Here is a 15638-nt window from a genome sequence, read left to right on the forward strand (position 1 = left end):
TTCTCCAGGTGGATCACGTTTAGTCAAAACTCTCCACTATGACCTGTCCATCTTGGGTGGCCCTGCATGGCATAGCTCATAGCTTCTCTGAGTTATTCAAGCCCCTTCGCCACGACAAGGCATTGATCCATGAAGGGGCTGTGACATGTTACAATCCAAAATACAAGCTATACTAGCAATCATAAGTTTACCCAACATAGTAAAAATTCTCACTTAACACTAGAATTATTTATATTGATATAGCAGTGCAGATGAAGGGGAAGATAATTGATCTGATACTATGAAGGAATAAACACTGAAAATTGTTGTAATCCTTAAAATGTTTTAGAGTAATTAGAGCAATTTTCAGATAAATCTAATGGTTTACAATATAATTTTATAGGATATACTGATACATTGTGCCTTGCTTTTTGTAACTAAGTCCATGGTGCATTTGATCCTAGAGTTACAGGATTTGACACTAGAATTATAAAATGTTTTTTATAAGTGAGGGAGCATTTAAGCTGCAATTCAGATAAAGAAAAGAAAAGTTCAATGAATCAGTATTTCCAAGCTGATATATATGAATTCTAAGGCAACAGCTTACTTCAACGGCACTATTCTTCTGAAGGCAGTCACAGAATCACCTGTTCTATATTTTTCAAGAATTATGACCTAATAAAAGTGATTCAGCCGTACTTTGGAAGATGTTTATAACTGAAACTGGGTATAATATAAGCAGGTTTTCTGTTCTGAAACATTAAAGTGCTAGTAGCCTTTTTTATTTGTTCTGTGACTGAACAGTCATATTGTTCTCTGGTTTATGGAAAAAAAATGTGTCACAGAACTCACTCATAGGGTAGTTATTTATTACAGTAGTCCCTCCCTGTCCTTGATAAAAGAAAACTTGTTATTTTATAGTTAGCTTGCTGAATATAATAACTCTTTTCAACCCATTATGAACGATATTGATTTGCCTTTAGTAAATAATAAAAGAAAATCTATAGCACAATTGAACACCTCCCACCACTTCTGAGGCCTTGAAAATAAAAAATCCATACTATCTAGTAGTTAACTCCTGAATTAAACAATTTTACTTCTGAAAACTAGCTGTATGCAGAGTTACATAGGGTTGAATCAAATTGTGCCCTCCTACTTGTGGAGTGGCTTTTGATCTAGCAGGTGCCTCCACTAATGGAAGAGGGGGTGGCAAGGCCCCAGTGCTGCCTAAAAATCTGCTTCAGAGAGCTCGGGGACCCTGCTTACAGAGCAGTATGGAAGGTGGTGTTGAGGTTGCAAGGAGAAAGGAGGAATTGGCAAAACAACAACAACAACAAAAAAACCTCTCCTCCTCTTCCCTTAGCAGAGGTGCCCATTGGATCAAAAGAGTACAATTGCATTTTGACCCCATAATTTCAATATAAGCTCTGAGAATAAAGGACAACTGCCACCTAATAAAGCTTCCATGCATCTAGAAATGAGAGGAAGGCTGCAGCTTATTTCGTCTGGGTGGGCTGCCCACTTGAAAGCTCCATCCAAACAGAAGCCCATAAAGACCTAGCTTGCTGCCAGAGGTATGGTATCCTCCCAAGGGGTCTTGTCCATTTGGGGCTTTGCCAGGGCCTCACCAACATTTCCATCCTGGGGTGGATCTACAAACAGGGGAGAAAACCGCTATAAATAAGTCAGAAATTAAATAGTTATAACTATATAAAGCTATAGAAGGGACCCAGGTGGCGCTGTGGGTTAAACCACTGAGCCTAGGGCTTGCTGATCAGAAGGTTGGCGGTTCGAATCCCTGTGACGGGCTGAGCTTCCATTGCTCAGTCCCAGCTCCTGCCAACCTAGCAGTTCGAAAGCACGTCAAAATGCAATAAGATAAATAGGAACCACTACAGCGGGAAGGTAAACGGCGTGTCCGTGTGCTGCTCTGGTTCGCCAGAAGTGGCTTTGTCATGCTGGCCACATGACTTGGAAGCTATACGCCGGCTCCCTCGGCCAATAATGCGAGATGAGCGCGCAACCCCAGAGTCGGTCACGACTGGACCTAATGGTCAGGGGTCCCTTTACCTTTACCTTTATGTAAGATTCACATAGAAGTTATTTTTGCTCTCTGGTGCCATCTGGCGTTGCATGTTTATAACGAATTCAAAACGCTATTGTTGTTTTACTAATGTAGCTAAGTCCCCGATTATTGTAAAATTATTAGCAACATCACTTAGAACAGGCTTCCTCAACCTCAGCCCTCCAGATGTTTTGAGACTACAATTCCCATCATCCCTGACCACTGGTCACGCTAGCTAGGGATCATGGGAGTTATAGGCCAAAAACATCTGGAGGGCCGAGGCTGAGGAAGCCTGACTTACGGTAGAATCATAGAGTTGGAAGGAACTACAATGTTCATCTCTTCCAACCTCCTGCAATGCAGGAATCCTGCCTGCAGCTGTCCCTGGGTTGGTTCAAACTACCAGCCTTCTGATCAACAGTCAGACGCACTGACCTATTGCTCCACCTGCACTTCAAAAGGACCTGTTTAAAAGACATGCTAGTAAGGTGTGGTGCAGATATGCTTGCTGATGCGTTGCATCTGTCCAGAAGCCATAAGACACACACTTTTGCATTGTCTTTTCTGTCTTGTTCTTTATCCATGCTGTAATGTCTGCTCAAGTCGCCTCAAAACGGCATCATAGTGGTCTAGTTACACTAGAGAACAGGACTTGCTTACTCTAAACTAGGTGCATGTTCCATGCCACATAGGTATCATCCTTTTTCCTGCCATTGGTTCTGGTTTGGCAGTATAAAGGAAAGTAGAATATGTAGATCTGTAGCTAGCTAGGGCAAAATTCGCTGGGATTTTCCAGTACAGACCCTATTAAATTTGGCTAAAGTTTCAAAATGCAATGGATATGTTCTTACCCAGCTGTACTTTTCAGTGAGGCTCATACAAGAAAACTTCCTGATAGATTTTGCACACCAGCATTATAAATTGCTTTAAAGTGAGTGTGGTTTCTTGTTAGAGCAGGTTTAAGTTTAAATAAAGTGAGAGAATATAGTGTACTGCTTCATTAAGTACTGCTTAATTTGCTAATATATAGGGTTCATTTAATATTAAATCACATTGTACATTTGACAGGGGCGGGGGTTGTTATATGATAAATCCACTGAAATTAATTTTCCAGTTACTGATGAAAATTTATACACCAGAGTGTGGCTGGAATTAGTACTCTTATAGACTGATAATTTATGGGAACGGAACATGACAAATCGACAGCAATAGATCTGAAAGTTTTGTGATAAGTCTAAATTTAATCTTATAAGTATGGCTGGATACACAAGATCTTGATGGGTTAAATGGTGGATAAAATTGTAATATTCATTGCATTGGAATGCTCTTAGAAGGTAAATGTAGCAATGCATTAAAGTAATTACTCCATGATCTTTAGCACGAGTGAGTTAAAGGTCATTTTTATACTCCAAGTACATTATGAACTATTAAGGTTAATATGTATACTGATACTTTTGACTATTGAGGAAAAGGTTCTCTATATATTTTTAAACCACTGTAACATTTAGCTTCTTTTCTTTAAACAAACTAGAGAGGAAGATAGATACTTTTGCCTTGCCGATATTGTGATACTTCCCAAATGGCTGGGATCTTAAAATTAATACAAGACTCAGTGTGTTTACAATAGCTAAACTATTTCCGGGTACCAGATACTGTGATGAGTAGAAAACTCTGAAAGAAGGATACTTGTACATCCTTCAAAATAGGGAACTCAGATTGGCAGCTAGAATGATTACTTGTGTGCTAGCTATGAAATTGAAATTTGACATACACACCCAAGGTGCTTTGACCACTTCCAAAATCTGAAATGAAAACTTCCTGGAAATCTTTCCTCAAAAAAGATACCTAGAAGTGCACTCCAACATTGGTGAGTTACTGTATTTCCCCGAAAAGGCTTAAATTTGGCACACACATTGTTGAAGAGACCCTAATTAATAGATAAGACTGAAACTGTACATATTTGCACTTAAAAATTATAAGGTCGTGAACTGTAGGTCATAACAAGTCAGCATTCCAACACAACACAAGCCGCATATGAGCTGGAAGGTTGTGCTGTGAAAGTGCTGCACATGCTTGAAATGAAATATTTAATTTTTGCTTCTTGGTGGCTGAAAACATGATTCTTTCTTTTAACAGTCATCAGACGCAGACAACCTGCTGGGATCACCCTAAAATGACTGAACTGTTCCAGTCATTAGGTAAGTGCACTTCTCCTTTGGTAAAACTAAGTCACAAAGAATCTATCTGATAGCTGGTCAAAGTGTTTATTGCTAAATGTAGGATTTCACTGAATGTGCAGATGGGGGTAATCTACAGAACATAAACGTGTTATTGGTACTGGTTACAAAATGAATGTCATGGGGGCATGGCATATATACGATGCTCATGAAAGGTCTTAGTAAATATGGTGCTGGCAGGCACACTTGTGTTAGGGCATCTCTGTATTTTGCTACATGAAAGCTAAACGTTCCAGGCACAGACAGATTTTACTTGTACATTTCTATCCTGGAAGTTTTGGTAGAACTTTTTTACATGTTTCACAGGTGTTGTCATCTCTTCCACTATTTTGACTGGAAACAGACCTTAATATACTGCTTCCCTTCCCTTCTTTTTTTTGTCTCGGACGTGTGTGTGTTCATGCATGTGTGCACGTGTTTTAACTGACAACAAATTCATGATGACATGACATTGAACAAAATGGTTCCTTATAATACTCTAACATTTCTGCCCTTTGCCATTTTTTCAGCTGATTTGAACAACGTGCGCTTTTCTGCTTACCGCACAGCCATCAAAATTCGGAGGCTACAGAAGGCATTGTGCTGTAAGTTTACTTCTCAAAGCTCATTATTTTTTCAGCTAAGAGGTTTAGTGGATCTTCCTCCTCAAAGGAACTGATAACCAAAGACAGATTCATACTTCCAGCTTGCTGATTGTGGTCACCTGTAGTATGGATTGTTGAAAATCAATGGACAAGTTAGCACAATGGCATCTCTCTTATCTTTTCAGAACTAACATTCTCTTTGGGAAACAAAATTATATGAGCTGAACGAGTATTTGTAAAAAGCAGTAAAGAACAGTGAAAGATCCAGACCAATAAATGATTGCAGTACTCATAGTAGAGCTGCAGATGTGGGCTTTAAATGCTTTTCTGTATTATTATTTTTTAAAAACTCCCTGAATGTACAAAACTTATTCTTCCATGTCCTTACAGCAATGTGACATCCATTTATTTATTTTTTACCAGTTCTGGCACAATGTAAAGTTCTCAACTGCTTGGATCCTTGAAAATTTCACCTCTACTTGCTTTCAATCTATTCCTTAGATTACCAGTAATTAAGATAATTTAACATTGGTGATCTATGTATCCAATCAGGGGCTTTGATTTGTGTATCGCTTAGCCAACCCGGGAGAACTGAGCCATGAAAAACTATTTAAAAGTAAACTTCAGCTATAGCTTGTTTCCCCCCAAGAGACGTTTCAGTGTACTTCTTTAATCTGTGGGGTTGTTGTTTTTTAAATAAAAAAAATAGGACACCAGTTGAACTAAATGATTTTTAAACTTTACAAAACTGTCAGTGAAAAAAAGCTGCATTTGGAATGAAGGTGGGAAAGGGGAGGGTCTTTCTTAACCTGTCCATGGTACCTTCCTGTTTCACTTCAGGCAGCAAAATGGGACACACCATGCCTGGTTATCACTGTGAAACAAGTCGTAGCAAAAAGCTAATAGTGTTTGCCAGTTTCATCCTCTTTTCAGTCTGCCACACCTTAAAGAATATAGATAATACAGTGGTACCTTGGGTTACAAACACCTCGGGTTACAGACTCCGCTAACCCGGAAGTAGTATTCCGGTTAAGAACTTTACCTCAGGATGAGAACAGAAATCGCACACTAGCGGCGCACCGGCAGTGGGAGGCCCCATTAGCTGAAGTGGTACCTGAGGTTAAGAATGGTTTCTGGTTAAGAACGGACCTCCAGATAAAACTAAGTTCTTAACCAGAGGTACCACTGTATGTGTATTGTCTTGTGATTTTATGCATTGGCTAATGTGAAGTCAGGTATGAGACTCTTTAAACATTTTAAAATTATAGAAATCTGTGCATAGTTTTGTCCTACAATGTAAGGAGGGATGGAATTTTCTGAAAAACTTGATGTCAAAGTTATCGGCACAGATTCCCCCCCCCCCTGCTAATTTACTGTCTAATTCGTTGATCTTAATGAAAAGTGAGTTATTCTCCCCAGCTTTGCTAAAAAGATGAACAATTATTGCATATTATATGCATTATTATAAGAATCCCTGTAATGTAATATTATACACATATCTCCAGGTTTTCCAAAGTTGTGAGGACATAAACAGATACCTACTATGTATTGTTATTGTTTAGTCGTTTAGACGTGTCCGACTCTGCGTGAGCCCATGGACCAGGCATCCCCAAACTGCGGCCCTCCAGATGCTTTGGCCTACAACTCCCATGATCCCTAGCTAACAGGAACAGTGGTCAGGCATGATGGGAATTGTAGTCCAAAACATCTGGAGGGCCGAAGTTTGGGGATGCCTGCCATGGACCATAGCACGCCAGGCACTCCTGGCTTCCACTGCCTCCCGCAGTTTGGTCAGACTCACGTTGGTAGCTTCGAGAACACTGTCCAACCATCTCATCCTCTGTCGTCCCCTTCTCCTTGTGCCCTCCATCTTTCCCAACATCAGGGTCTTTTCCAGGGAGTCTTCTCTTCTCATGAGGTGGCCAAAGTATTGGAGCCTCAGCTTCGCGATCTGTCCTTCCAGTGAGCACTCAGGGCTGATTTCCTTAAGAATGGATAGGTTTGATCTTCTTGCAGTCCATGGGACTCTCAAGAGTCTCCTCCAGCACCATAATTCAAAAGCATCAATTCTTCGGCGATCAGCCTTCCTTATGGTCCAGCTCTCATTTCTACTATGTATACAACCATATAAAAATACATATTAATACTTACAAAATTATGGTGCAGAAATATAGTACCACCTGGGGGTTTACTCCTTATGTATGTATATATACACGTCTTCTTTGTACATAATATTATGTATAACTAGTTGGTCCTTAAAAAAACAAAACACAAATCTACCAATGTAGAAGTGGCTTGGGCATAAGAGACTGCTCAATGCAAGTGGCAATCTGGTGTGGGCAAAGCTCAATTGGTTTGGAACCATCAAATTCTCTGCCTAAAACCACTTAAACCAGATTCCTCCTCAACCCCTCTTCGTATGTAAGATGAGGGGAAAGCAAAAGCAGCCTAGTGGTTGAGTCTGGCTGATCAGTTTCTGCACCTCTAGCAAGCAGGTCCATACAGGAGAGCTGCTCTTCATGCTGTGATTGCTTCACTCAAGCATTCTCTTGTGAAGTAGAATGGCACTGAAGCCAGCTGAAAGGCAAGGGTCTGAAGAAGGCGGGGAAACTGAAGCGAAGAAAGTGGAGAGATAACTCAGGCACTGTTCAGTGGGTTAGTAGTAGCACTTTTATTTTTAGTCCTCTCCCCAAAACCTCAATGTTTGCACAATTCAGCTGATAAGTTACTGGAAAGCTCTCTAGTGCTGATGAGGTGCAGAATGACTACAAATGACTCAGCTGAAAAATCCTAGTTTGCAGTCTGCCTTGCCAAGTCCAAACACAATTTTGTCTCTTAAGCTGCAACTGAAATGCTAACCTGTGAGTCAGGAATCATTCTAGTCTCTTGAAATACTATTTAACATTTAATAGGATTGATTTGGCACTGTGAAGCCATAAATATGAGGAAAAATGATGTAGAAATCAAATATTATGGCTTGTAGGCATTGACAGCCTTAACCTCCATGAATCTGTCTAAAGTTCTTTTAAAGCCATCCAAGTTATAGCTATTGCTACATCTTGTGGAAATGAATTCCAAAATTTAACTATGTGCTTTGTGAAGAAAGACATCCTTTTTTGAACCTTTTCCAGCTTGTGTCTAGCACGTTGGACAGGAGGAGGTTGTGAATTGTTTTAATTCAAACCAGAGAAGAATTTTGAAGTTTGCAGACTTGCCCTTCCTTTTGTGAGCGTCTAAAGTTAATTTCAAAGCCTGAGCTTAGAGACCTTCAGTGATATCCAGCTTTCTAGGTCCAGATCAAACTTAATGGCTATATTTAGCGTGACTAGACAGTGACGGACTTCTAAGCATTTACAAGGTCAGTGGAAGGCGCCTACAAGGAGAATAGCTTGGCAATGACTCGGCAGACAGACCAAGCCATACACTGAAAGGGAAAGGGAAAGGAAACAAACCTTAAAAAAACAGGAGAGAGAGTTACTGCTAATTTCGTATCTGAGATGACAGCTGGTCAGTACCTTATTTAGCAAGAAGTCCCAGGTGGTCCCCAGACCATTTCTGACTCTTGCCCAGGAGCAATTCAATGTGATTTTATTTGCTAATGGGGAGAAGATGAGGAGCATCAAGGACATATTTTATTGTGTTACTGAGTATTTTTGTATTATTATGACGTGTGCATACTGAGGTTTGGAGGAATTGAAACCTGTCTCCTGAGACTTACGTAGCTCAACAGAAAGGGACTCATCTGCATTCTTCATAGATAAGGAAATACAAGCAGTGGCATTCTAGCTGTTACCACAACCATATTGTTTGTGGTATCTGTTATACCCCAGCCTTCCATATCCTGTTTCCTATGTATTACAAATTGGTCTGCCCTCTTATTCCACAAACACACACACACACACACACACACACAGAGAGAGAGAGAGAGAGAGAGAGAGAGAGAATAATTTACAATTCACTCTAGAATTGTCAATCTTCTTTTCCTTCAGAATGATAGCTTAGTGTTAATTCACTTCTGATTCTGCCTGCAAAAAAAAAAATAATTTGCAGGAAATGAAATTTTAACTTGCTCATTGTACATATACAGTGAAAAGAATGCCAAGAAACTGCCACGGTTTGCTAAATTTCCAACCATTTCTAGTGAAAGATGTCTCTAAAGATTATGCTTCCATTTGGCTTTCAGCTTAAACTCTTTTTATGCCTATGAAATGTCTGTCTCCGTAACTTAAGACTACTTGGGGAAAAATTCACGATCAGCTATTTTCCTTCTATCTCATTGTCTAGATGATAATTAGTTTCCCATAATCACTGTTGTAACTGAGTGTGCTTTTTGGAACGGGCACATATTCTTGTCATCATTCAATACAGGAATTCATAGCAGGAATGTGATCTTCCATGAGGGATGCCTGTCAGTGCATATGGGCATGTTTCCATTATTGCTCTTTGTAGATCGTGAAGGGATTTTAAATGATACCTTAATCTGCATTGTCTGCCCAGAATTGTTAAGTGCAAATAGAATGCAGTAAGATGATTCCTAGTTAGGGCACTTTAAATCATTTTGATATAATGCTTGCATGTACTGGGAAATTCTTATATCTCCCCTAACAGAATTCTTGGTTCCAGCTGCAAATCTGTAAATATTGCCTGAATACGCAGGCTTTTCATCTGGTACCAGCATTATGGTTAAAGATAGAAGAGTATACATGTGTTCACTGTATGTATGTATGTATGTATGTATGTATGTATGTATGTATGTAGTTTAGAAATTTTTATTCCACTCTTCAAGCAACAGCCTCTCAGAGTGGCTTAATGTTTACAAAGTTCTTCAGCTTTAAAAGTTGGTGGATACATTCAGCGCTACCCCCGGAGAATGACTGTAGTTTAGTTTGGTATTACATGCATAACTACCGTACTCTGAGCATAGCTTATCTGGAAAGGTGGTATGTGTGTGAAAGCACAATAGCATGCATGACTGAAGTTGGGAGAACATGCATGGCACAACATCATGACTCAGGTGTTCCCTATAGCAAACAAAGGATTTCTGTACTTACAAAGCAAATGCCTTTGAGCAGTTAAATGCTGACTGTCCATGTACGGATTCTCATTTAACATACCATGCTGCAGAAGAAATTCTTAGGAAATGCTTGTTAACCGTCTGCACCCATAATAGTCTACCTGACCTGTAAGATCAGCATCTGCTTTCTGGTCCACTTATGAAAACTCAAATATTATTGAGTACAAAGGACAGGGCTCTCTTTTTTGGAAGGGGGGGTTGTTTCCACATCTCTGGAATGACCTCCTAAGGGAAGTGTTGAGGAAATATCAGGGTTCAATACCCAATAAGCTGTGGGTTAAGCCTGGATGGCCAGTAAAATCCAGACTCCAGAGATCAGCAAAACAGGCATTTATTTAGCCATTGCAAGGTCGGTGCAACCAGGGCCATCTTTCCCAAGGGGTGCAAGGGGGGGGGTTGCCAGGAGTCCACCACTAAGCGTATTGTATTGAGCTGCTATGTGGCAGTGGGGTCAGCGACACCTTTGACACAACTGATCTCGCGCTGGTTTTAGAAAAGCTGGTTTTAAACAACAACAACAAAACCAAAACCTCCTTTTGGAGCCGCGCAGGCATGAGCGCTATTTGTCAAATGATAATAGTGACATAAGCATAATGAAAGTTAATTTGTGGGCTAAACTAAATTTGGGGGTGCTGGGTGGATCTTTGCACCCCAGCAGTGCATATGCTAAAGACAGCCCTGGGTGCAACACAGATTCAGCCAGCAAGTAGTGGGGGGTGACACACCAAATATGAAAATAGCACTAGCATTATGCACTTCCAAGCAAAGGGGCCATTTAGCTTATATATGGGAAGACTTCCTTCTACTAGCTTTTACTTGTTTAATCACAAGGCATAGCAACTTTCTTCTAACTTCCTTATCTCTTCCTGTACAATAGTTTCTAATAACAAACTCCTCCCCACGTTCTACTTCATCCTTCTCACGGTTCTCTTGCAAGCACAACCTTCACATTTCAGCCTTCACGTGGTCAACCCATACTTGCACACATTTCAATTTCATTCTATAATTTCTCTGACAGAAGCACAAATTGCCCACTCTTTGCAGGCCTTTATGATAATTTTAAAGACTTGGGTCCTCCACTGTGTGTTTGATTAACTTAACGTACGGTACTCTGTTTTCAACTGACATTTTAGCTACTATCTTATTTGTAATTTTAAGGATCATGTGTTGAATGTTATTTGTTGTTTTTATGGTTTCATTATTTAATTTGTATTTTAAAATATGTTGTATTCTGCTTTATGAGGGATTTTACCATGAAAAATTGGCCAGAAATCTGTTACATATAAGAAAATTAATAATAGAACTGTAGATTAAGAGCTAAATAAACACAACATCACTTATTAGAATAAGTTCTCTTTTAAAATTAGAGGTAGATTTTGGGTGCTCTGGTGTGTCAATTTATTCTTTTGTATAAAAGTTTATGTATATTCATTAAATCTTCTCTGCTTGACTATTTTGCCAGTGGACTTGTTGGACTTAAATACAACAAATGAAGCTTTCAAGCAGCACAAGTTGTCTCAAAATGACCAGCTCCTTGGTGTTCAGGATGTAGTCAGCTGCCTCACTACAATTTACAGCGGAATGGAAGAGAAGCACAAGGAGTTGGTGAATGTTCCAGTGTGTGCAGATATGTGTCTCAACTGGCTGTTGAATGTTTATGACACGTAAGTATGAGATGCCAGGCTCTAAATATACATTGCTCATCATGCTGCACTGCTACATCTGCATGTACAACAGTGACTCATGGAGACTAAAAATCAGACCTGGCATTGGCTGAAGGCTCTGTGCTGAGGATACTGAGGAAGCACATCTTATATTAGGCTGCATTTACATGGTAGTTTATACAATTTTCTTGATGTTTCACTAACTGTTAATTTTCGGATTATATTTGAACTTTCACATGATGTAAAAGCCACTTCTGTAAATAGAGTGGAATACAGCACAAGTTTGGTGCTCCCTGCTGTGTTATTTGCAAATCAATTTTTTCCCTAGAAGCAAAACAGAAGAGGGAGAGGTAAGTTGCCTTGCATTGTGTGTTCACACTGCTAAGATTCTTTGCTGCCTCCAACCAAAGCAGAATAAAAGGCAATACTGTAAAGGAACTTAATCTCCCAGCAGACTTGGTGAAGTTGAACCATTTAGACTGAAAAGCAGGAAGGTTGCAATCCTAAGGACATTATTTTGGAGGAAAGGTCTACGGAGCTTCCGTCAGAATCAGTTGTGGTTATGATTGTCTGTTAAATACAAGTGCTTCCATTTAATTGGAAATCAATATTCTGTTGGGCTTTGTGGAGTACATCTTCCCCTCTCTTTGTCAGACTTGAGTGATGCATTCTTATTCTGGAATCTACAGCAAAGGAACCCCCCCCACACACCATCAAATAAGTTAGTATTAAATCCACTGAATATTACTATTTCTAATCCAAGTGACTGATAGGTAAGAGAGTCTCTCTTCTTCTCCCACTATTTGCCAAAATACAAGTCAAATAAAACCTTTTGAAATGCAAGAAACAAACCCCAAAGACCATGCATGTACATACAATTCTCACCAGCCTCTACAACGTTTCTTCTATCAAGTTAGGCTTACTGTCCCTTGAGGCCCTGATCCACACTGGCCAGTCTGAGATTAGTGTGGAAAAATGCATTTCTGTTGTCATATATGGGAAGGGTATGAAAGCCCTTCATTCATTGATCTTTCCTTCCCATTGCTAACAATAGCAAACCAGTGTGTGCACTTAACTCTGCATTACAGTTACCTGTGTGCTGAAAAGCTTTTGACTTCAGGACTGTTATGTTCTATAGTTCTGTGTAACACTTCCAACATGCCCTTTATTGTATTTGCCTCTGTAGTTGATACTCTGTTGTGTAATATGAATGACTAATCCATATTTTAATGAGCAACATAGATATTTCAACTTAGCATTTCAGAACATGCAATGTGGTAGAAGACTAAACAAGAAATGGACCTTGCATACCTGGTTCTGTGCTTGCTGAAATCCATATCAGTGTGAATGTAGCTGTCATTGCAGCACTACATTCAACAGGAAAGAGAGTGATATGCCTATGAGGGCTCGCATTGTGTGACAAACACTGCTATAGTCATTTGCATTTTGTAGAGCATTCTATATGACTTATGCTCTCAGTTGTAAATGCCTTTATAATATCTAGCAACATCTGTGCAAGCTATGGGGTAGCTTAATCGTCATGTGACTTACAGTGCATCTTTTGCTGTGGCCTCTAAAGTCATGATTTATTTATGCATATATTCTGCTTCTAAGCAATAGAATTCAGAATTGCAAATCCTTCAAATGTCAATGACTGCATAATTACTTGAAATCATTGGTCTCTTGTTGCACTTATTCAGAAGTGTTGGAAGGAATCCTATATGAAATCATACCTTGACTGCTGCCCAGAATCTGTGTAAAGAATTAATATTATTATTATAATTTTTAACATGGGCAATCAGAGGATTTATGGTTCATTAACGAAGAAAGTGGGCAGGGAGAAAGAAAGGAATTGCAGTTTGTGTAAACAGGTTAAATGAACAATTTTTGAAAGGTACTCACTCAGTAGCTAGGTATAGACATCTAAGCCAGGGCTCTGAAAGTGTGAATTCAGAAACAATGTGCTGAAATATATAATGTGTCATAGAGAGATAGGAAGAAAGGGACTCCAGTGCTGCTTTCTAATGGAAAAGCTCGAATTCTTAAAGCAGGGGAACCATTGGGTTTAAAAGGGAAACTATTTTCATAATAAAAAAGCAAAGATGACCATGTTAGTTCATAAAAATCCCTCCCAAATCCACAGTTGGGCAATTATTTTATTACGATTAACAAAAATTAAATAAATACACATTTTCCAAGTTCTCCAAAACCCTTCATCAGGCAAGACTTTACTCTGTAACATCTTGCTTGATGAAGAATTTTGGAAAACTTGAAAGCCTGCCACACTTTGTGAATGCTCCCAATAAAGATACGGTGGTACCTCGGTTTAAGTACACAATTGGTTCTGGAAGTCCGTACTTAACCTGAAGCGAACTTTCCTATTGAAAGTAATGGAAAGTGGATTAATCCACTCCAGACGGGTCCGCGGAGTACACAACCTGAAGCGTACTTAACCCGAAGTATGAGTGTAATTGGTTCTGGAAGTCCGTACTTAACCTGAAGCGTACTTAACCTGAAGCGAACTTTCCCATTGAAAGTAATGGAAAGTGGATTAATCCGTTCCAGACGGGTCTGCGGAGTACTTAAACTGAAAGTACTCAAACAGAAGTGTACTTAAACCAAGGTATGACTGTATTGTCCTCCTGCAGGTTTTAGAGTATTCTCCTAGTTTCTTCTGCATTTCATCCTCTCACTGATTTTAAATGAAACCCACACATACTGTTATGCTGTTTAAATGTAAGAAACAACATTTTCTAGTTTCACATTGTTGCCTTAATGAATTTTAAGGATTACTGTTGTCCTCATGATGCACCATCTCCAGGTGTGAGCTTTCCCCAAGCATCTGGTTGGCCACAGTGAGAACAGGATGCAGGAGTGGATGGGCCACTGGCCTTTTCTTATATTCTTAGAAGGCTGGGAAATCCTATCTGAAATTCAGGTGTTTATGTTGCACCATCAGAGCTTATGGCATGATGTAGAAACTGATGTAGAGGTAGAAATTGTAAGATTAAAAACTCAATAAAATAAATTAGAAGAGAGCAAGAAGGGAAGAGAGTAGAGGAAAATGCATTCACATGACTTGATTGACAAATCCATCTTGACAGTGCTGTCATTCCTAATTTCCATGGTGATGCTGTATGTGTGAAATTTGAATCTTGACATTGCTCTAGCTCAAAAACATAAGAAGTTAACATCACAAGAGGCCTGCCAGATCAGACCAAAGGCCCATCTATTCCAGCATCCTTTTCCCAGTGCCCTGCCAGATGCCCATGAGAGAAGCACATAGACAGGATCTGAGCACAACAGTGCTCTCCCACTCATGTTCCTCATCAACTGATATTCAGATATTCAGCTCATACAACTTCACAATCTTGCAAATGGCCTTAGGTTGCCACTAATTCATCACTTAACATTTTTATTGTTCGTGTCATTGTTGTATACAATTTTTGAAGTAATTAACGCACCTACAAAAACCATCTGGTTCTCTAATGCTGTTGTTAATCTAGAATTTAATTAGCTACACAGACTGAAGAAACATTTGCTGTTAAGCATGCTTACAGATGTTTATAGCCTTTATAAGATATTAAATTAAAACAATTGACAGGAACACCTATTATCCTCTCTATTTCTGGCACATCAAGAACTGTTTATCCCTCACATTAGGTCAACAAGCAGAACAGAAATGAAATCTAATATCTTTGAACTTTATTTTTCCAAGAACTCAAAGGTTAAATAATCGATTAACATCTACACTCTAAATAATTTTCAGCATTAAACATAAACCTATCAATAGTTTATTTCAAATATCTTTTAAGTCTTCAGTTCTGAAAATTCAATATATAGGCAAATCATGACCTTTACGAATGAGAGGGAACATATGGACCTATTTGACAGTTACTATGATTTGCCATTTTGATAAATTTTGAGTTTTGAGAAAGATTTTTTTTTTTAGATATCGCAAGCAGACTGCTTTCAAAAAGCTCATTATTAAATTTATTAAGCTGTTGCAGGTAGCCAGCTATGATGTACAGTCCA

General features: G+C 39.2%; 1 protein-coding gene across 7 annotated transcripts in view; it reads left to right on the top strand.

Annotated features, from left to right (window-relative positions):
• UTRN (utrophin) overlaps window positions 1-15638 on the top strand; it is a 345054-nt gene that overhangs the window by 282907 nt on the left and 46509 nt on the right. For all 7 annotated transcript variants that reach the window (XM_035108828.3, XM_035108822.3, XM_060272729.2 and 4 more), the window contains exons 60-62: window positions 4181-4242; window positions 4791-4865; window positions 11402-11603. In XM_035108828.3, the coding sequence (XP_034964719.3) occupies window positions 4181-4242; window positions 4791-4865; window positions 11402-11603 (339 nt within the window). The remainder of the gene's footprint in view (window positions 1-4180; window positions 4243-4790; window positions 4866-11401; window positions 11604-15638) is intronic.

Source organism: Zootoca vivipara, chromosome 3, assembly GCF_965207765.1.
Source record: "Zootoca vivipara chromosome 3, rZooViv2.hap1.1, whole genome shotgun sequence".
NCBI classification, from domain to species: Eukaryota; Metazoa; Chordata; class Lepidosauria; order Squamata; family Lacertidae; genus Zootoca; species Zootoca vivipara.